We start from the raw sequence: 23,715 nt of genomic DNA on the forward strand, positions 1-23,715 counted from the left end.
TCATTTACATAATCTACGCCGGCCGCAATGGAAGCGCCACCTAGCGGCCATCAGAAAAAATGCAATCTAAGATACAACGGCGCAAGCCGTCGTATCTTAGATATTTTAAGCGTATCTCTGTTAGAGAATACGCTTAAACATAGGTCGGTGCAGATTCAGAGTTAGGTCGGCTTATCTGTAGATAAGCCGGCCTAACTCTTTCTGAATCTACCTAACAGTGGGCCGGATTCAAAGAGATTTGCGCATTATTTACGGAGGCGCAGGGCAATGTTTTTGCCCTGCGCCCCCGCAAATTTGCTCCGCTGCCCTTGATTCACGGAGCAGAAGCTCCGTGAATTGCGTGGGTGCGCCGGCAAAATGCCCGGCGCTAGAGCACGCAATTTAAATGATCCCGTAGGGGGTGGGAATCATTTAAATTAGGCGCGTTCCTGGGCCGATCGTAGAGCGCATGCTCCGTCTGGAAACTTTCCCGACGTGCATTGCGGCAAATGACGTCGCAAGGACGTCATTTGCTTCAAAGTGAACGTGAATGGCGTCAAATTTCGCGACGCGGGAATAGCAGGGGCAGCCTTGCGCGAAAACCGCCGTATGTAAACGATGTAAATTGCGTACGCGGGAATAACAGGGGCAGCCTTGCGCGAAAACCGCCGTATGTAAACGATGTAAATTGCGTACGCAGGGCTTGCGCAACGTTGTAAATCGGTGTTAGTATGCAATTTGCATACTATACACTGAGCACAACGTGAATGCCACCTAGCGTCCACCGCAAGAATGCAGCCTAAGATATGCGGGCATAAGAGCCTTATGCCGCGCAGATCTTAGGCTGCAGTTGGTGTAACGAGGTTCCTGAATCAGGAGCACTCGTTACGCCGGGGCAAGTAAGCAATTGCGCTGTGTAACCTATGGTTACACAGGCGCAATTGCTTCTTGAATCCGGCCCAGTGTTTAGGGCAAGTGTTGCCTGACATTTATCATGAGTTCTCACTATTTAGAGAATGAAATTACCACTTACGAGGGCATAGTATAAGGTTCTGCATTGTCTGCATGTGGATTGTAATTGGTATTGCTTGAATGTGGAAAAAGTGTTGCTCTGATTCATTCTCTCCATCAGATACCTTGAAGAAGAATCCGCCATCCAATTCTCCTGTGTGAAATGAAAAAAATAATAGTTACTCCTTTGCTCCAAAATGTATTTCATAACCGTCTGTTTCTTTATTCAGTTTGCTCATGTGCATGTCCTTGGCCTTTAACCACAATAAATCTGAACCTTAAATACCTCTCACTTCAATTTTTTGTTCAGTGTTCAGAAAACATAAAGTACTTTTTTCCATAATCTGAAGCACTTTGTAAAACTAGCTACAAAGTCTGACAGGTCTACCCCCTTCCCCAGGCGGCTGTCCGATTATGTAGCTAGTAATCAGATGGCTGCTTGATAACTGGCACTTGTCTCAGCTCCAAGCACTTGCTCGTGACAAGTGGCAGCAAGAGGAATGCATAGGGATCAGAAGCCTATGCTCCCCCTCTCTCTGCATCCCTCTTGCTGCCACAGGTCTCAGGCAAGTGTTTGACAGGTTATCCTTGCTAAAAACAAATGCCACTGTCCCTACCTACATAGGTGTGCGCAGCCTATTGCATTAGGGTGTGCACCCCAAAGCTCAAACTCACAATACGATAACTCGCAATGTTCATTTAGAAAGGTAAGGGGCCGGTAAATTACATATTTAACGGTCCCTTCCCCCACTCATCCTAAAACATCTCTGCAGCAATAGCCGACGGGAAAGGAGAGGAGGGAAGTTGGAGGCGCGTCGGGAGTGGAGGGCAGTGGGGGGAATCTGTGCTGCATAGGATGATTAGGGTGTGCCTGGGCACACCTGGCACACCCTGTGCGCACGCCTATGCCTACCTATGACTGGTCTATACAGTAAGGAGCACTGGAAAAGGCGCATATACATACAAAAATAACACAGAATATCCAAGCTCAAACTTGCCAACCAATCAGCAACCAACCAAATTCCCCTGTCTAACAGTATGCGTTAAAAACAGAGGTTTAGTTGCACGCATTTGCAAATACATGTGTAAGCTGCAGGCCCCGTCAAGGCTCTCTGTGTACTGCAGTCCTAACTATAAAATTGAAAGTCTCCTCAGTGGAAGCACATGTATGCTGATGGATAGATAAGGGGCAGGTGACTGGAGGTAGCCCAGCCCTCCTTAAAGGGGCAGGAGCACACTAAACACCCAGCAAGGTTATCCATGCTAGATATGCTGTTGGACAGCTGTGGAGGAAGGGGGTGATCTCTCAGATATTGTGGCTAGGCTTACAAATCATGTAGGAACATAGGGCAAAGTATTGCATCCACTTTGTTCCCCGGGGGAACAGAGCACTGTAAAAAATGTACTTAGATTTCCACTTTAAAACCCATACTCTGACATTCACGCCATTGATTCTAGGTCCTTTTTCGCGGGGTCCGAGTTCCAGGTGCGGCATCCACCTTCAGGATGCATGCATCCATGGACCCCGCCACCATGGCCTACCTGGCCGGAGTTGCGTGCCATGCGGAGCTCCATCCTGATGCGGAAAAGGGGCCCCAGCCACTTGCTGGGTCCCAACCTTTGCTAAGAGGATCCTAAGCTGAGAGCTGTGCGGTGGGGAATCGGATAAGGGAGAACCCAGAGAGAGGTTATCCAGGAGGCCTGAATGAACCATCGGGGATCTGGTCACCACGGCACTGACAGGTATATTGCAGCTGTCAACCGGTGACCTTAACTGAATTTACTGGGAGGATTTGCTCAATTCAATTATTGCACCCTAAGGCCCCATACATACGACCGGATCTGTCCGCTGGGATTTATCCGCGGATCAGTTCCAGCAGACAAATCCGGTCGTGTGTACGGCCTAGCGGACATTTTTCGGCGGACATTTGTCCAGCCGACCGTTTTCAAGCGGATAAAAATTTCTTAGCATGCTAAGAAATCTATCCGCTGGAAACCTGTCCGTCTGACTTATCCGGTCGTCTGTACAGACTCACCGGATAAGTCCGACCGATCCCCATCCCTCGCATGCGTCGAAGTGATTCAATGCATGCGTGGAAGTATTTACCTTCCAGGGTCGCGCACGTCGCCGCGTCAACGGCGCGGCCACGTCACCGCGTATGTTTTCCGCTGGGATTTTGATCTGATGGTGTGTACAGCCATCAGATCAAAATCCGGAGCAGAAATGTCCGAGGGAAACGGTCCGGTGGACCGTTTTCATCGGATATCCGCTCGTGTGTACAGGGCCTAAATCGCTAGGCCTGTGGCAGAGGTCCAGAGTCAGGCCTGTGGCAGAGGTCTGTTCCTCCCAGCGATTTACAAGTGACACTTTGGCTGCCAGGCTTGTGGCAGAAGTCTGTCCGGGGGCACTTTACCCACTCTGGCTAGAGTGGCGACGAACTGATCTTATTATTACTAAGAGCAGGACTGCTCTTTTCATATCCAAGGCCTGATACTAAAGCTGTTCTCATGCTTCATCAACCTTTCCTATCTTGTCTTATGTTGATGTTGGCCATGTTGGGCCTTGGAATAAAGCATTGAAGAAAACCCAATTGATGACTGGATCTTCGCTCATTGCCTCAACTCACTAGTATCACCCCTAGACACCCTGCAAGGTAACTCAATACGCCAATCCCACAAACAACCAGCGGCTCCTGTGGGGGTAGCGCTACACTGTTCTTTTCACACTTTCCACCCACCCTGTACCTAAATCTGCTCAAGCCCAGCCATCCACACACAATTGGGCTAATTTACTAAAGGAGTAAAGAATCTTCACACCATAACTTGTGTATACATCCAATCATGCCAAGAGGAAGTCTCTGCTGTCATAACATTATCTTTTTTGCTCATTACTTTTAACTGTTATCACCTCCTGGCTAGCCTACCTAAGCATCCACTCCTATTCCTGTTCACACACTTGACCAGTACCAATTTGCAGTCCATAAAGCAGATAAAACACTCTACTTTTTTGATCCCCTGACATTCTAATCACACATGTTTAATCTCCTTACATTTCAGGAAACCCTTTGCAATACGTCATCTACTCAACACCCAAATAATTTCAGAATCAGGAGGGTTTAGGGAAGTACAGGAGGAAAGTATTTTTATGATATAGGCTTGGTAATGTTAGAGTGTCTGCTAGCACTTACAGTGCTTTGCATACATGTCTATTCCTGCTGGACTTCTCCACATTTTGTATTACTTTAAAATACAAGACCCAGACCAATATGCAGGTTAAGGACCTTGCCCCTTTTTGCGATTCAGCACTGCGTCGCTTTAACTGACAATTGCGCGGTCGTGCGACGTGGCTCCCAAACAAAATTGGCATCCTTTTTTTTTTCCACAAATAGAGCTTTCTTTTGGTGGTATTTGATCACCTCTGCGTTTTTATTTTTTGCGCTATAAACAAAAATAGAGCGACAATTTTGAAAAAAATGCAATATTTTTTACTTTTTGCTATAATAAATATCCCCCAAAAAAGATATAATTTTTTTTCCCTCAGTTTAGGCCGATACGTATTCTTCTATCCTTGGTAAAAAAAATCGCAATAAGCGTTTAACGATTGGTTTGCGCAAAATGTATAGCGTTTACAAAATAGGGGATAGTTTTATGGCATTTTTATTAATACTTTTTTTTACTACTAATCACGATCATCGATTTTTTTCGTGACTGCGACATTATGGCGGACACATCGGACAATTTTTACACATTTTTGGGACCATTGTCATTTTCACAGCAAAAAGTGCTATAAAAATGCATTGATTACTGTGAAAATGACAATGGCAGTTTAGGAGTTAACCACTAGGGGGCGCTGTAGGGGTTAGGTGTGACCTCATATGTGTTTCTAACTGTAGGGGGTGGGGTTGGACATGTGACGTCATTGATCGTCTTTCCCTATATCAGGGAACAGACGATCAATGACAGTGCCACAGTGAAGAACGGGGAAGGTGTGTTTATACACACCTCTCCCCGTTCTTCAGCTCCTGTGACCGATCGCGGGACACCGGCGGCTATCGGGCCCGCGGATCCCGTGGCCACGGTCACGGAGCTTCGGACCGGGTCGCTTACGCGCGCAACCCACGACTGGGCTTCTAAAGGCGGCCTACCTGTACGTGCCTGTGCCCAGCCGTGCCATTCTGCCGACGTATATGTGCAGGAGGCGGTCCTTAAATTGGGATTTTACGTGAGAGCTCTACACAGTAGTCCATAATGTTGAAGTGAAAACAGTTACCTAGATTTCCAAATTATTAACAACCCCTTGGCATTTAAACTTAGAAATAAGCTCTGGTGCAACCGGGTGATTTCAGAATTCCCATAATTAGTTCAATGAAGTCACATGTGAACAATTAGTGTCCTATGATTTTGAAAAAAAACAACAAAAAAAACATAAATCATCTGATAGAATGTATCTAAACTTGCATCGTCATGAAGACCTATCTAAACCCATATGCCAAGTACACACGATCGGAATTTCCGACAAGAAAAGTTCGATGAGAGTTTTTGGTCGGAAATTCCGACTGTGTGTAGGCCCCATCGGACTTTTTCTGTCGGAATTTCCGACAGCAAAAATTTGAGAGCTGGTTCTCAAATTTTCATCTATATGCAATTCCGACGCATGCTCGGAATCAATCCTACGCACACTCGGAATCATCAATCTTGGCTCGTCGTAGTGTTGTACGTCACCACGTTCTTAATGGTCGGAATTTCTGACAACATTTGTGTGACCGTGTGTATGCAACATAAGTTTGAGCCAACATTCCGTCGGAGAAAAATCCTCGGTTTTCTTGTCGGAAATTCCGATCGTGTGTACACGGCATAAGACATATGAAAGAACTATCTAGCAAATCTAATGTACATTTCTAGATAATTACCGGAGCAGTGTTAAATCCATTTCTGAAACAAAATAAATATGGCACAACTGCAACTTAGCCTAGATCAGGCCTTTCACTCAGGGACGGGGTAAGAAAGAAATTATTCAGCTTAGTGATTAGCACATCTGCTTTGCAGCACTGAGTTCCTCGGTTTGAATCTGAGCCAGGACACTGTCTGTATTGAGTTTGCATGTTCTCACTGCGCTTATGTGGGGTATCTTGAGTGGTCATGTTCTCTCCCCCCATGCCAAAACACATACTGGTAAGTTAATTGGCTTCTGTCAAAACTTACCCCACCATATGTGTGTGTATGCATGTGATATGGGTGAGGATTAATGTGAATGTATAAGTATGTAATGCATCGCGTAAAAGTGCCAGCACCATATAAATGCCTGTAATAAATTAGAGAACCAGACAAGAAAATCTACAGTAACTCCAGTTAAGCTGCAGGGTTCCACAGCTGAAAAACTGTCAATGGGACAATTATAACTTAGACAGTCCACAAAGCTGTGCTTTATGAAAAATGACAAGAAGAAACTATTGCTGAAAAACCCTATTTCATTAGCATTTGCATTTTTCCTAGTGACATGTGAGAGACCCAGCATACATAAGAAAGGCAATTCCGGTCTGATGAGACCAAAACGAAACTTCTTGGTCTTAGTGTAAAATGCTTTGTGTGCCAAAAGCCAACTCTGCTCCTAATGCTGGGAACACTGACCCCAAAGTAAAGCCTGGTGGTGGTAGTATCATGTTAAAGGGAATGCTTTTATTGGCAGGGACTGGAAAACTGTTCAGGATAGTGGGTAAGATAGATGATGCTAAATTCAGGGCAGTTCTAGAATCAAGCCAGTTTTAGTCTGGAAGATACCTCCCCTTCAAGAAAGATAATGGGGCAGATCTACGTACATCGGCGCATAATTCCGTCGGGCGTAACGTATCTAAGATACACTACGCCGCCGTAACGTACTTATTTTTTTTGAATCCTCAAAGAATGCGCGCCGTAAGTTACGGCGGTATAGTGTATCTTTGGCGGCGTAAGGGTGCGCAATTCAAAGCGATGTGATGGGGGCGTGTTTTATGTAAATACGTCGTGACCTGACGTAAACAATGTTTTTTTTTGGAACGGTGCATTCGCCGTCCGTGGGGGTATCCCAGTGCGCATGCTCGAAATTAAACCGGAACAAGCAAATGCTTACGACGGTGACGTCATTCTACACAAATCCCTATTCGCGAACGAATTACGCAAACATTCAAAAAATTCAAATTTCGACGCGGGAACGACGTTCATACTTAACATTGAGTACGCCACCATATAGCAGGGGTAACTATACGCCGGAAAAAGCCGAACGCAAACAACGTAAAAAAAAATGCGCCGGACGTACGTTCGTGGATCGCCTTATCTAGCTAATTTGCATACTCAACGCTGAATTCGACGGAAATGCCACCTAGCGGCCAGCGTAAATATACACCTACGATCCGACGGCGTACTAAGACGTACGCCTGTCGGATCGATCCCTCATTCCGTCGTATCTTGTTTTTGTGGATACAAAACAAAGATACAACGCGGGAACTTTGAAATTACGCGGCGTATCAATAGATACGCCAGGGTAATTTCTTTGTGGATCTGGCCCAATGACTCTAAGCTACAGCCAAACATACTCTGGACTGGTTTAAAACCAAAATCTGAATGTCTTAAAATGGTCCCCAATCGAAGCCCAGCTTTCAATCCAGATGAGAATCTATGAGGATTATTGAAAATTGCTGTCCACCAAAGATCCCTATCCAACTTGACATGGCTAGTGAAATTTTCCCAAGAGGAAAGGACGAAAATTTAAGAATCCAGATGGTCGAGACTTTACCCCAAGAGACTTTAATTGTTGCCAGACATGATTCATTCTAAGACTGACTAAAACAGTTATTTGTCTTACAATAAAAACTATTTTTGCTTCTTGAAAGTTATTGAGTAGTTTGTGTAAGCCAAATGATAAAAATCAAATGAAATCAATGCTAATTGAAGATTCTACAGCTGTGGCCAAAAGTGTTAAGAATGACACAAATATTAATCTTCACAAAGTCGGCTGTTTCAGTGTTTTTAGATCTTTTTGTCAGAGGTTACTATGGTATACCGAAGTATAATTACAAGCATTTCATAAGTGTCAAAGGCTTTTATTGACAATTACATTAAGTTTATGCAAAGAGTCAATAATATTTGCAGTGTTGACCCTTCTTTTTCAAGACCTCTGCAATTCGACCTGGCATGCTGTCAATTACCGTATTTATTGGCGTATAACACGCACACATAGGCCTCGTACACACGATAGGTTAACCAGAGGACAGCGGTCTGATGGACCGTTTTCATCGTACCAAACCGATCGTGTGTGGGCCGCATAGGTTATTTATCCATAGGTTAAAAAAAAGCAATCTTGTTTTAAATTTAACCGATGGAACGATCGTTAGTAGGCACAACCATCGTTTAAAAATCCACGCATGCTCAGAATCAAGTCGACGCATGCTTGGAAGCATTGAACTTCGCTTTTTTCAGCACGTCGTTGTGTTTTACGTCACCGCATTCTGACACGATCGTTTTTTTAACCGATGGTGTGTAGGCACAACTGACCATCAGTCAGCTTTATCGGTTAACCGACGACAACGGTCCATCAGACTGTTCTCATCGGATGGACTGATCGTGTGTACGAGGCTTAACTTTAAGAGGGAAGTTTCAGGAAAAAAACGTTCCACAGCCCCCTGAGTATAACACGCAGGCACAGTTTACCCTCTATTTTCAGGGGAAAAAAGTGAGTATTATACGCCAATAAATACAGTAACTTCTGACAAATGGAAGCCCGTTCTTGCCTAATTAATACTTGGAGTTTGTCAGAATTTGTGTTTACCCACCTCTTGAGAATTGACCACAAGTTCTCGATGGGATTAACCCCCCTGGCGGTATTCCCGAGTCCGACTCGGGGTGAGATTTTTTGGCTACGATCGGTAATCCCGAGTCAGACTCGGGCTCGCCTCGCTGGATCCACAGGCTTGGTTTACTTGCCTTGTCCCTGGATCCAGCGATGCCACCGCGCTGTGTGAGCGAGCGGGACCTCGCTCGATTCACACAGTGCCTCTGTGTGCCGCCGATCTCCGTTCCCTGCGACGTTACGACGCACGGGACCGGAGAACAGCCCCAAATTCAAAAAGGTAAACAAACACCTTACATACAGTATACTGTAATCTTATAGATTACAGTACTGTATGTAAAAAATACACCCCCCCTTGTCCCTAGTGGTCTGCCCAGTGCCCTACATGTACTTTTATATAATAAAAACGGTTCTTTTTGCCTGCAAACTGTAGATTGTCCATAGCAACCAAAAGTGTCCCTTTATGTCAAAAATGGTTTTAGAGCAGCTAAAAAACAGCTTAATCCTTGCCTATGTTCCTTTTTTAACCACTTGGTTACTGGCCCATAGTCAAATGACGTCCTGTTTTTAAAGATGGGTATCTCAGTAACGGCAGCAGCTGCTGCCACAACTGAGGTATCCATCTTTAGTGCCGACGGTCCTGTACACGATAACGGCGGTCTCCGCGGCGAATTCGCCGCGAGATCGCCGTTATCGGTGGCGGGAGAGGGGCCCCTCCGCCGCTTACCGGAGCCGTCGGTAGCGGCGGAGGGGATCGCGACCATCCGGCAGCTGAGCGGGGACGAGACTGAAGGAAAAATCTCCTTCGCCCGTCCCCCATAGCTCTGCTGGGCGGAAGTGACGTCAAAACGTCAGTCCCGCCCAGCCTCTTAAAGAGACATTTTTTTTTTTTGTCATTTGAAAAAATGACATTTCCAATTTTTTTTTTATTTTGCATTTAAGCCCAAATATGAGATCTGAGGTCTTTTTGACCCCAGATCTCATATTTAAGAGGACCTGTCATGCTTTTTTCTATTACAAGGGATGTTTACATTCCTTGTAATAGGAATAAAAGTGATAATTTTTTTATTTTTTTTTATTTCAGTGTTAAAAATTGTAAAATAATTAAAAATAAATGCGAAAATTTTTTTAAAGCGCCCCGTCCCGACGAGCTCGCGCGTAGAAGCAAACGTATACGCGAGTAGCGCCGACATATGAAAACGGTATTCAAACCACACAAGTGAGATATCGCCGCGATCGTTAGAGCGAGAGCAATAATTTTAGCCTACTCTGTAACTCAAAAAATGCAGCCTGTAGAATTTTTTAAACGTCGCCTATCAAGATTTTTAAGGGTAAAAGTTTGACGCCATGCCACGAGCGGGCGCAATTTTTAAGCGTGACATGTTGGGTATCATTTTACTCGGCGTAACATTATCTTTCACAATATATAAAAAAATTGGGCCAAATTTATTGTTGTGTTATTTTTTAATTTAAAAAAGTGAATTTTTTCCAAAAAAAGTGCGCTTGTAAGACCGCTGCGCAAATACGGTGTGACAAAAAGTATTGCAATGACTGCCATTTTATTCTCTAGGGTGTTAGAAAAAAAAAATATATATATATAATGTTTGGGGGTTTTAAGTAATATTCTAGCAAAAAAAACTGTTTTAGTCTCGTAAACACTGAATCTGAAAAACAGGCTCGGTAACGAAGTGGTTAAAGAAAAGCTATCAATGAATTTTTTTTAATGTTAACTCCTCAGGGAACCAAGTCCTTTTTGCACTTGGTCCAGCTCAAATCCAGTCCAGTTTCTAATCAACGTGGTCGGATTGTCTTCCCTCCCCATACAACAACACTGCTAAAAAGGAAATGAGTTTGTGATTGACAGCCCCTGTCTCTGGCAGCAGGGTGCGCTGTGGAGACAAGCACTGCAATTCACAAAGATCACACAGCCTGCGGTGTTGTGTGTCTATCAGCAGCTGCACACATACACAGCCCAGCCAATGGACCAAACAGCACTGCAGCTCTGTGCGATCATCGTTCGGTTTTATGAATGAACGGTCAGTGGTGTCAGGCTTTGTTATACACTGCATCATTTATGACCTTTCTGATCATTCATTCATAAAAGTGAAAGCTCATACACAGCTGCAAGACTCTGTGATCCATCAGCCAGGTTGTATATGTGTAAAAGTAGCTGCTGATAGACACTCAGGCCTATATTCTCTCTAAAAATCCGCGGGCTGCGCTTAAGGCACTTACACTCCGCTGTCCCAACTTACAGGAGCAAGTGTTGTATTCCCCAAACACTTGCTCCGTAAGTTGCGACGGCGGAGTGTAAATGCCCCGGCGTAGCCTGGCGGATCTCCAAGGGGGCGGCTTGTATTCAAATTAAGCGCGCCCCCGATTCTAATGAACTGCGCATGCTCCAGTTCTCGGCGGAAAACGTCAATGACGCCGACGTGTCCGTCATTGACGTAAAGTCGTATTCAAGAACGACTTACGGAAACGACGTACCCAACGAAAAAACATGACGCGGACCCGAAGCCATCCGTAACATGGCCTACGTGAGACTTGCGGAAACTTACTCCTCATATAGCAGGAGTAAGTTTCCGCTTACGCAAACGACGTTAGCGACGGTTACGCGACGCAAACTCGTTCGGGAATCGGCGTAGAAGGATCATTTGCATACGCAAATGAGTCCTTCACGTAAATGCCATCTAGCGGCGGCCGGCGTCATTACATTTAAGATCCGCCAGTGTAAGTGACTTACAGATGGCGGATCTTAAGTGTATCTATGCGAAAATGATTCTAAGAATCAGTCGCATAGATACACGGGCCAAAAAAGGGAGATACGATGGAGTATCCTGAGATACTCCATCGTAACTTCTATGAGAATATGGCCCTCAGTGCCATAGCGCTAACTGATCTGTCACTATTATAAAAAAGTTATTATATCAGTAGAAAACTGGGGAGAGATATATCAATTTCCATTTCAGATATTAGTCTCATTGCGAGACAAACTAATTCAGTTTAAAATAACACACAGAAGTTATTACACACCGTATAAAATGTTCAAAATATCTCCATCAAATTCTCAAAATTGTTGGAGATGTGCAGGTATCCCGGGAAACTTTATCTATATATTCTGGCTATGCCCGAAGATGTATGTATGTAGCTGCTGACTTTTAATACAAGGACACTTACCTGTCCAGGGATCTTGCAATGTCGGCAACCCTAGTGATTTCTCAATTGGCTTCGGGTGCGGGCGCCAGCATCTGTAGTAAGGGAAACAGGAAGTAAAGCCTGTTTCCTACTGCACATGCGCGAGTCACTTTCTGTCAGTCATCTTCTGGGACCTCTGTGTTTCCCTGAAGGCAACGGGTAGAGGAGGAGGGGCTGAAAATTATGTAGATACTGTAGCCGCGCAGCGATCTTATCAGGAAGTGGGAGCGGGTACCTGTCAAAACCAGGTACCTGCTCCCCCCTCTCCCATAAATGTGCAAAATAGGGAGGGGGAGGGTGCAAACAAGTGGAGCTTCCACTTTTGGGCGGACCTCCGCTTTAAGCTAAACCATGCTGAGGTTTTAATACTACTTTATTTGTAGGTTCACTTTATTCAAGTATTTAAAAGATTTGCAAGGCACACATTTTAATTCTGAAAGTTGTTCCTCACCTCTGTGTATGAATTGTACCATCCCTTGTTCCAGATCCCTTTGTGAGAAGCTAGAAAGGGTCCCGGGGAACCCCCTCACAATCAATTCTCCATTGGATGGTGGAAGGAAGGAATAAATCAGCTCTTCGGGTGACGAGTCCTCATCCATACTTTGCAGGGCATGTGGGGGGATGACATCAGTATTACCTTCCAAGATCTGGAGTGATGGAGAAAGTCACAATAAGGCAATGTAAATGAACTGAACATCATAAATTGGTACTTGAAAAACCTACAGACTATACTGTGATGTTACTTTCCATATAGGGCATAAAACACATATGTAGTATCTTTAATATAAACCAACATAATACAACTGTATTTAACGTGACTATTTTTCCTGCCCTATCCTGTTGTCTCTCAGTACTGATCACTATATAAAGTCCATTAGTACATGCTGTGTGTCCCTCCCCACACCTGTATCAAGTCACCCTGGGCTCCCTAAGCTCAGATTCCCAGGTCAGTTTACAGTTCTGGCTTACATGATGTGTAACAGGTGGATAATTGATGGAAACGAGGGAGGGACGGAGAGACACGTCTTTCTTCTGACTTGGTAAACAAAGTAATAAGAGCTTTACACGTGGTTAAGTCTCTGCACATGATTAAAGGAAAAAAACCTTAAAGGAGTTGTAAATTACATTTTTTTCCACCTTAATGCAATTTATGCATTAAGGTGAAAAAACGTCTAATGTTGCCGGCCCCCCCAGAGCCCCCGTTTTACTTACCTGACCCGTCGAAAGTCCCGCGCGGTCCCGAGATCTTCTTCGCCGCTCAGCCTGGCTGCTGATTGGCTAGAGCGGATGGATGGAGAGCAGCGCAGCCATTGGCTGGCGCTGCTGTCAATCACATCCAGTGACGCGGCGCGCCGAGGGGCGGGGCCGAGTGATACAGTGAGCGGCTATGGCCGCTCACTGTATCACGGGAGCGTGCCCGCAATTACTCACCACCAGGGCCGGTGCTACCACAAGGCAAACTATGCAGCCGCCTAAGGCTCACTGCTGCCTAGGGGCGCCCGGCCACTGGTTTCCCTCCGTGTCTGCATGCTCTGCAGGCTGCAGCATGTAACTAACTCAGTCTCAGGCAGCTGCTCCATCCGAACGGTAATGTTATTAGAGACGCAGTGCAGCACTGGAGCTAGCACTAGAGGAAGCAGAGCCAATGCTTCCTGTATTGTGCCGCCTCCTGTCACATGGGCAGGGCAAAGGGGGTGAAGTCAGGGGCGAAGCCAACGGGGGGCGGCAAAATGAGGTTTCACCTAGGGTGTCAAAAATCCTTGCACCATCCCTGCTCACCACCATGCAAGCTCTCGCATGACTGCGGTCAGTGCTTCTGCTACTTCTGCTACTCACGTATGCGTTCGATTCTGCGTGCGAGCTCAACGAAACGGGCGCATTTTCTGGCTCCTAACTTTTTTAGCTGGCTCCTAGATTCCAAGCAAATTTGTCAAACCCTGATAAATGCATCTGCCACCTACAAAGAGTCACGAGTGGACTGTTCATTTTAAATTGCAATAAGTAGAGGCTATGGGCCAGATTCTCGTACATCTGCGGCGGCATAACGTATCTCATTTACGTTATGCTACCGCAAGTTTTATGGGCAAGTGCTTGATTCACAAAGCACTTGCCTGTAAAGTTGCGGCGGCGTAACGTAAATCCCCCGGCACAAGCCCGCGTAATTCAAATGATCTGCCTAGGGGGCGTAGTGCATTTAAATTAGGCACGTTGAATGAATGAATGAATGAATGAATGACTTGTATAGCGCAACGCATGCGAACTGAATCGCCTCTGGGCGCTTTTTCCAGCCAGTGTCTGCTTGGCTGGTGCGGTCATTTTACCCCGTAGGATCGTGACACGCTTGGGACACACAGTCGTACACACAGATATACATATATATACTGGGCCAATTTGGACAAGATCCAATTTACTTACCAGCATGTCTTTGGGCATGCGCCGAACCTAATGCGCATGCGCCGTCCCTAAAATTTCCCGACGTGCATTGCGCTAAATGACGTAGCAAGGACGTCATTGGTTTTGATGTGAACGTAAATGGCGTCCAGCCCTATTCACGGACGAGTTACGCAAACAACGTAAAATTTCAAAATTTCGACGCGGGAACGACGGCCATACTTAACATAGGATACGCCACCTAGGGGGCATGTTTATCTTTACGCCGCGTATCTCTTACGGAAACGGCGTATCTTCACTGCGACGGGCAAGCGTACGTTCGTGAATCGGCATAACTACTCATTAGCATATTCTACGCCGACCTCAATGGACGAGCCACCTAGCGCCCAGCGTAAATATTGCACCCTAAGATACGACGGCGTAGGCCGTCGTATCTTAGGCATGTTTAGGTGTATCTCAGTTTGAGAATACATTCAGACATACGACAGGCTTAGATTCGGAGTTACGTCGGCGTATCTACTGATACGCCGGCGTAACTCTTTGAGAATCTGCCCCTATATCTTTAATTGGATATGGAACTTGAGATGCATATTATTTAGGTCACATTTGAAGTTCTAAACAAGAATTGGGAATACCCCATACAGACAAGGCTAGTATAATCTATAGACAGTAAAGATCTAAACTTAGAAGAACGCACACTTTAGGTGTCTCTCCATGTTTACAAAATGTTTGGATACCGATTTATTATATATATTTTATTCTGTTTATATTTTTTACTGTTCTAATGTTCTTTGTACAGTGGAACCTTGGATTACGAGCATAATCCATTCCAGGAGAATGCTTGTAATCCAAGTCAATGGAAACAAATATTTATTTTTCACATGGACATCCTTGGCATGCATGCATGTGGCCAGAGGTGGGGGGCGCCGGAGAGACTCAGAAAATACTCGGAGACCGTTCGGCTGCATTCGGAAACCATTGGAAAGACTTGGAAAGACTCGGAAAGTATTTCCGAATGGCTTTGACCAGATTCTGGCGCCCCCCGCACCTCTGGCCAAATGCGGTACTGCACATTGCAGAGGCTTGAATCCTGCTTGTTTTGCGAGACAACACTCGCAAACCGGGTCAGGATTAAAAAAAAAAAATTACTTGTATTGAGAAACACTCATTAACCGCGTTATTCGCAATCTGAGGTTCCACTGTACACAAGTTTGTATTCTCTTTTGTGAAAACCTTAATAAAAATTATTGAAACTGAAAAAACCCCCCACAAAAGTAAATTTTACTTGTATTTCAGCAAACTGCTCACACATGTACTTTCGGCATAGTCATCAAACATAATCTGGCGAAAAACCGTTAACAATTCTAAAATGTAAACCGGATAACTTTCTTGTTCTCGTGCAGACAGAAGTTTTTGGCCAATGTATTTCGTAATAAGAATATTTCTCAGCAATGGAAAACTACAAGATTGGGAAACAGTTCACCAGGGTGGAATACGTCTGGGAATTATGTCAGCGCTGATGTTTTCTGTCAGTAATCAGAACTATTGGGGGTCATTCAATAAAGTATTTGCAACACTTTGCTGGCGTTATCACAAATCCCTGTGGCAAATTTCTAAAAGCCCCCCCTATCCAATCCCATTGCAGCTTAAAGCAGTTATAAATGAGTTCTTTTTTCACCAAAATAATAGACATATTATACTTACAGTACCTTCTCTCTGCAATAGTACCTTTTTTTTGTTGAGGCCCCCCGCCAGCACTCTCGGCTCCACCTCTTCTGCGTGTGCCAACATGGGAAGCTGCTTTGTATGGTGGCACACCGTGCAGGCCAGGCATGCTCCTGAGCTCTGCTGTGTGTGTCCATAGACACAGACATTGTGTCTAAGCCCTGCCCCCTGCTCCCCCTCACAAGATTTGATTGACAGTAGCAGTAGCCAATGGCACCCCGTTCTGCCTCTTTGTCCTGTGAGGAGAGTAACACAGACCAGTGTTGGTATAGCCGGGCACAGCGCTGGATAAAGATGAAACTCGGGTAAGTATAAAGGGAGGCGAGATAGCAATACAAATGCTGGGACATTTTCTACCTTAATGCAGTGAATGCAATCGAATAAATTGCCTTTTAAACATCTTTAAAGTGGATGTAAACCCACATTTTTTTTTTATGTCACAATGTATCGTATAAGATTTTATATCATCTGTGCCCAGTCTTGCCACACAGAGTGCTTAGCTTCGTTTGTGAAGCGGTGATCGTTTTATTTTGTTTTTTTTAGCCTTCCCAGCCTAGAGGTGAGATGTGAGGTCTTATTGAGCCCATATCTCACTGTAAAGAGGACCTGTCATGCATATTCCTATTACAAGGGATGTTTACATTCCTTGTAATAGGAATAAAAGTGATCAAAAAAAAATATTTTTAAAAGTGTCAAAATGTAAAAAAAATAAGTAAAATTAACAATAATAATACATTTTTTTTTAAAAGTGCCCCTGTCCCCGTGTGCTCGCACGCAGAAGCAAACACATACGTAAGACCCGCCCACATATGAAAATGATGTTCAAACCACACATGTGAGGTGTCGCCGCGAACGTTAGAGCGAGAGCAGTAATTCTAGCCCTAGATCTCCTCTGTAACTCAGAACATGTAACCAGTAAATAGATTTAAAGCGTCGCCTATGGAGATATTTAAGTACCGAAGTTTGGCACCATTCCACGAGCGTGTGCAATTTTGAAGCGTGACATGTAAGGTATCTATTTACTCGGGGTAACTTCATCTTTCACATTATACAAAAAAATTGGGCTAACTTTACTGTTTTTTTTTTTTTTTTTTTAAAGCATGAAACCGTTTTTTTTTTAAACCCGTTTGAAAAATTGCTGCGCAAATACTGTGCGAGATAAAAAGTTGCAATGACCGCCATTGTATTCTCGAAGGGTCTCTGCTAAAAAAATATATATATAGTGTTTGGGGGTTCTATGTAATTTTCTAGCAAAAAATAGCAAAAAAAGATGATCTTTACATGTATAAACGAAGTGTCAGAATTGGCCCGGGCCTGAAGTGGTTAAAGGAGAATTTTGCAAAAAAAAGTTTGGTTAAACCCACAAGTGCTTTTTTACTACTACTGTTCCTTTATATTGGCTTTTGGAATTTACAAATGCAGCAATTTTTAAATCAGGTGAAAGGTTTAGCGCTGGAAAACACTTTTTGATAGATAAAAAGTGCATTTTATTTACAACTCTATAGATCAGACCAAAATGAGGGACAAATGAGGAGGAAAGAGAGGGACATTGCTCAAAATCAGGGACAATCCCTTGAAATCAGGGACAGTTGGGAGCTATGAAATCATTTGGTGGAGGGGGGGATTATAGTGAGGGGTTGTTTTTTAGGGGTTGGGCTGACCTCTTAGTTCCAGTGAAGGGAACTCTTAAGGTGTCAGCATACCAAGACATTTTGAACAATTTCATGCTCCCAACTTTGTGGGAACAGTTTGGGGAGGGCTCCTTCCTGTTCCAACATGACTGTGCACCAGTGTACAAAGCAAAGTCCATAAAGACATGGATGAGTGAGTTTGGGGTGGAGGAACTTTATTGGCCTGCACAGAGTGCTGACCTCCAACCTGATAAAACACCTTTGGGATGAATTAAAGCGGAGTCTAATGCGGCATACACACGATCGGTCCATCCGATGAGAATGGTCTGATGGACCATTTTCATCGGTCCAAACCGATCATGTGTGGGCGCCATCGGTTAAAAAAAAGCCAACTTCTTTTAAATGTAACCGTTTTTTTTCACATCGGTTAGGAATCCATTGATCGTTAGTAGGCACAACCATCGGTTAAAAATCCACGCATGCTCAGAATCAAGTCGACGCATGCTTGGAAGCATTGAACTTCTTTTTTTTCAGCACGTGTTTTACCTCACCGCGTTCTGACACAATCGTTTTTTTAACCGATGGTGTGTAGGCGCGACGGACCATCAGTCAGCTTCATCGGTTAACCGATGAAAACGGTCCATCGGTCCGTTCTCATCGGATGGACCGATCGCGTGTATGCGGCATAAGAGCCAGGACATATCCACATCAGTGCCTGACGTCACAAATGGGGTTCTGGAAGAATGATCAAACATTCCCATAGACACTCCTAAACCTTGTGGACAACCTTTCCAGAAGAGTTGAAGCTTTTATACCTGCAAAGGGTGGCCAACTCAATACTGAGCCCTACGGACTAAGATTGGGATGCCATTAAAGTTCATGTGCGTGTAAAGGCAGGTGTCCCAATACTTTTGGTAATATAGTGTATGTATAGACAGCCTTTATTACCTGTGCAGGATGTTCATTCTACTTTGTAGTTCTACACAACTGACCAATTGATGCGCTTTACCTTTCCTCCTCTCATTGCATGTATAAAATGTGCATGCTGCATGTCAGAAATAATTTTTAGTGCTCATTAGCCGGATTCTTAAAGACTTACGACGGCGTATCAGTAGATACGCCGTCGTAAGTCCGAAAGCATATTCTCAAACTGAGATACGCTTCTCTGTTGCTAAGATACGACCGGCGTAAGTCTCCTATGCCGTCGTATCTTAGCTGCATATTTACGCTGGCCGCTAGGGGCGTGTACCTTGATTTACGCCTAGAATATGTAAATGAGCAAGATACGCCTATTCCGCGAACGTACTTGCGCCCAATACGCTGTTTACGTAAGGCGTTTTTCCGGCGTAAAGATAAACCATCAAAAAGATGGCGCAGCCCATGCAAGGTATGGACGTCGGAACAGCCGTCGTATTTTACATCGTTTGCGTACACGTCGAAAGCAATGAGTATTTGCGACGTGATTTTGAGCATGCACGTGCATGCGCCGTACGATCGGCGCTTCTTTTACATGGGGTCACGATTCATTACCATACAACACGCCCCCTACCTGCCTATTTTGAATTAGGCGGGGTTAAGCTGGGCCATTTGCGCTACGCTGCCGTAACTTAGGAGGCAAGTGCTTTGTGAATACAGTACTTGCCTCACTATGTTACGTCGGCGTAGTGCAAATGGGTTGCGCTACGCCGGCATAAAGATTCGCACCTCTACGTGAATCTGGCCACATATGTTCAGGGCCGATCCTAGGGTCACAGGCGCCTGGGTGCAGAAATTTTTCTGGCGCCCCCACATGGGCGTCATCATTTTACTAACTCCTCCCCTTTACATATGTTTCTATGACAATGACTCAACCACAGAGATGCTCCCACACAAAGTCTTCATTACCCTGGGATCCTTACATGATCTCTTAACAATAAACAAAATACAGGAAGAGAAGCAGAGTACTTTATTGGGACCTGGAGAGGGGCCTCTGTGATGTACACAGAGAGGGCTTCTGTTAGAGAGTCTGTTAGATGTTTGGCGCCCCCACCTCTGCAGGCGCCTGGGTGCAATGCACCCTGTGCACCCTGCCTAGGATCCGCCCTGCATATGTTTAGGTTCCTGCAAGTCATGGGTGCTCAACCTGTGGTGGTCCTACAAGTCCCATGAGACATTGAAAGGCTGTCATTTAAACAAGCATGGCTCCCAAAGGCAGAGGCATGATGGGACTTGTAGTTCCACAACAGCTGGAGGACCACAGGTTGAGCACCCATGCTGTAAGTCTGCCTCCTTATGTGTGTCTGTCTTCATAAACAGACCTGTTTCTAAATCTTTGGCAGGTGATTTTGTATCACTAACTGACAGGTATGACAACTGAAAGTAAAAGTGAGCCTGATATAAATATGTGTTGTGTGGACTCTGAGGACTGTGAACTCTCCCCTGTAGCAGAGTTGATTTTCTTCCTCTCTTCCCTGTCATTGTAGGGGAAGCAAACAATCTACATAGAGTGTAAAGGGGGACCTCTAGTGGAGATGAGGATAATGACATCAGCTCTTCGTTTTTCTAATTATATCTCTTTATTATTTCCTGTATTCACATATCATGTCATGTTTACGGTGTACACCGAGACCATTTTGTTTTTAGTAAGAATGTACTCACGACGCTAATAATGCAACGCAGAGCTGCAGAGACGTGTGGCTTGCATTAATACATCTGACCAAAATTCAGCATGGGAAACAGCATTTAGATCATTGTAAGAATAAACTGTACATCCTTCTCTGAACGGCATGAACAATTTCCTCATCTGGCCACACACGTTACAATCAGATTGTACATTCCCTTGTTCATACAGACGTCAGCTAATACAAAAGCAATGTGAAACTTTCCTCCAGCATTTACAAAGATTTCAGCAAACTTCTTAGAGATTTTCTTAAAACCTACATGGCCAGATTCACGTACCTTCGCGTATGTCTGTGCGGGCGTAGCGTATCCTATTTACGCTACGCCGCCGCAACTTAGACAGGCAAGTGCAGTATTCACAAAGCTCTTGCTCCGTAAGCGTTAATTGGCCGGCGTAAGCCCGCCTAATTCAAAGTAGGCTGGTAGGGGGCGTGTTGTATGGAAATGAATCGTGACCCCACGTGAATGACGCGCCTAACGAACGGCGCATGCGCGAGCATGCTCAGTATCACGTCAAATTTTCTCCCTAAGTTACGCTGGCTCAATGCCTGTGACGTGAACGTCGTTTACGTAAGTTGTACGTGAATGGGGCTGTGCGTAGGTTACCTACGCACAGCCCCATTCACGTACAACTTACGTAAACAACGTAAAAATCTACGCTTGTTCCGACATCCATACTTTGCATTACCTGCGCCTCATATACCAGGGGTAACGTTACGCCGGACGTAAGCCTTGCGTAAACGGCGTAGCGGGCGCAAGTACGTTCGTGAATCGGCGTATCTAGCTCATTTACATATTCGACGCGTAAATCTATGGAAGCGCCCCTAGCGGCCAGTGTAAATATGCACCCTAGATACGACGGCGTACTAAGACTTACATCGGTCGGCTGAAGTCATATTTCAGGCGTATCTTGTTCCCAGAATACCGCGCATAGATACGACGGCGCAACCTTTAAATTACACGGCGTATCAATAGATACGCCAGCGTAACTCGTTCGTGAATCTGGCCCACAGTATCTCCCAAAGTGAGTACACCCCTCACATTTTTGTAAATATTTTTATTCTATTTTTTCATGTGACAACACTGAAGAAATTACACTTTGCTACAATGTAAAGTAGTGATTGTACAGCTTGTATAACTTTGCTGTCCCCTCAAAATAACTCAACACACAGCCATTAATGTCTAAACCGATGGCAACAAAAATGAGTACACCCTAAGTGAAAATTTCCAAATTGGGCCCAATTATCCATTTTATCTCCCCTGTGTCCTGTGACTCATTAGTGTTATAAGGTCTGAGGTGTGAATGGGGAGCAGGTGTGTTAAATTTGGTGTTATCGCTCTCAGGCACACACGACCGAGAAACTCGTCGTAAATGAAACATCGTTTTCCTCGACGAGTTCCTTGTCAGGCTTGTCGAGAATCTTGTCAAGCTTTTTTTTCGTACACACTGTCAAGACAAAATCGTGTACAACACGTATGACGGCACTATAAAGGGGAAGTTCGATTCCACTGGCACAACCCTTGGGGCTGCTTTTGCTAATCTCATGTTACTGCGTGTAAGTAAAAGTTTGGTGAGAGACGATTCGCGCTTTTCAGTCTGTTACAGCGTGACAAATGTGCTATCTCCATTACGAACGCTACTTTTACCGAAGGTGCGCTCCCGTCTCATACTTTATTCTGAGCATGCGCGGGTTTCTAAGCATACACACGAATGTGTTTCTCGTTGTAAACCAGCCCGACGAGAAACACGACGAGGAAATTGAAACTCCCGACAAGAAAAAAAGAGAATGGCCTCGTACACACGACCGTTTTCCTCGTCCATCAAGAAACTTGGTGGCAGAGCTTTTTTGCAGAGGAAAACGGTCCTGTGTATGTTTTTCGTTGAGAAAACTGTTGTGGTTCTCGACGAGAAAAAAAGAGAACAAGATCTCTTTTTTATCGCCGGGAGTCTCAATGGTTTACGACGAGAAACACGTTCGTGTGTATGGTTAGAAACCTGCGCATGCTCAGAATAAAGTATGAAACGGGAGCGCACCTTCAGTAAAAGTAGCGTTTGTAATGGAGATAGCACATTCGTCACGCTGTAACAGACTGAAAAGCGCAAATCGTCTCTCACCAAACTTTTACTAACACATAGAAACATGAGATTAGCAAAAGCAGCCCCAAGGGTGGCGCCAGTGGAATCGAACCTCCCCTTTATAGTGCCGTCGCGAGAACGACGAGATTTTGTCTTAACAGTGTGTACGCAAAGAAAGCTAGACAAGATTCTAGACAAGCCTGACAAGGAACTCGTTGTGGAAAACGATGTTTCTTTTACGACGAGTTTCTCGGTTGTGTGTACGAGGCCAACTTGTTCTCTTTTTTTCTCGTCAAGAACCACGACAGTTTTCTCGACGAAAAACATACACACAACCGTTTTCCTCGGCAAAAAAGCTCTGCCACCAAGTTTCTTGATGGATTTTGTCGAGGAAAACAGTCGTGTGTACGAGGCCTCACTCTCTCATACAGGTCACTGAAAGTTCAACATGGCACCTCATGGCAAAGAACTCTCTGAGGAGCTAAAAAAAAGAATTTTTGTTCTACATAACGATGGCCTAGACTATAAGAAGATTGCCAAGACCCTGAAACTGAGCTGCAGCACAGTGGCCAAGACCATACAGCAGCTTAACAGGACAGGTTCCACTCAGAATGGGCCTTGCTATGGCTCGTTGTAGTGTTGTATATCACCGTGTTCTTGACGGCCAGAATTTCAGACAACATTTGTGTGTATGCAACACAAGTTTGAGCCAAAATTCAGTCAGAAAAAAATCCACGTTTTTCTTGTCGGAATTTCCGATCGTGCGTACGTGGCATAACACCCTATTGTACTGAATTCAACTGATATCCGGCCGCACTGACATTAAGCATTGACCTTACAGAGTACTTCAATCAGTCAACCAGAAGAAAAATGTGCGTATTAATATGAAGAACAATTTTCTTTTTTATTTCCAATAAGGCTGCTTTCATACTGAGCAGTGGCGCTTTACCATCTTTTATGTAGCTCTTTTTGGCCGCTAGCGAGGCACTTTCAACCCCTGCTAGTGGCTGAAAAAGGGTTCAAATCACCTGCAAAGCGCCGCTTTGCCGGCGGTTCGGCGGCACTGACCATTGATTTCAATGGGCAGGGGTGCTTTAGGAGCAATGTATACACCGCTCCTATAGCGCTGCAAATATATGGCTTGCAGGGTGTTTTTCAGCATCCCGCCAGCGAACCGCTCGGGCTTTCACACTGGAGTGAGAGGAGAGGTGCTTTACAGGCGC

General features: G+C 44.8%; 1 protein-coding gene across 1 annotated transcript in view; it reads right to left on the reverse strand.

The window, feature by feature from the left end:
• Nucleotides 1–23,715, reverse strand: part of CSPG4 (chondroitin sulfate proteoglycan 4) — a 163,866-nt gene that overhangs the window by 13,335 nt on the left and 126,816 nt on the right. The window contains exons 6-7 of the mRNA XM_040342989.1: nt 12,462–12,657; nt 1,013–1,144 (exon numbers count right to left, since the gene is read on the reverse strand). Of these exons, the coding sequence (XP_040198923.1) occupies nt 1,013–1,144; nt 12,462–12,657 (328 nt within the window). The remainder of the gene's footprint in view (nt 1–1,012; nt 1,145–12,461; nt 12,658–23,715) is intronic.

This window comes from Rana temporaria, chromosome 3 (genome assembly GCF_905171775.1).
Source record: "Rana temporaria chromosome 3, aRanTem1.1, whole genome shotgun sequence".
In the NCBI taxonomy this organism is placed as follows: domain Eukaryota; kingdom Metazoa; phylum Chordata; class Amphibia; order Anura; family Ranidae; genus Rana; species Rana temporaria.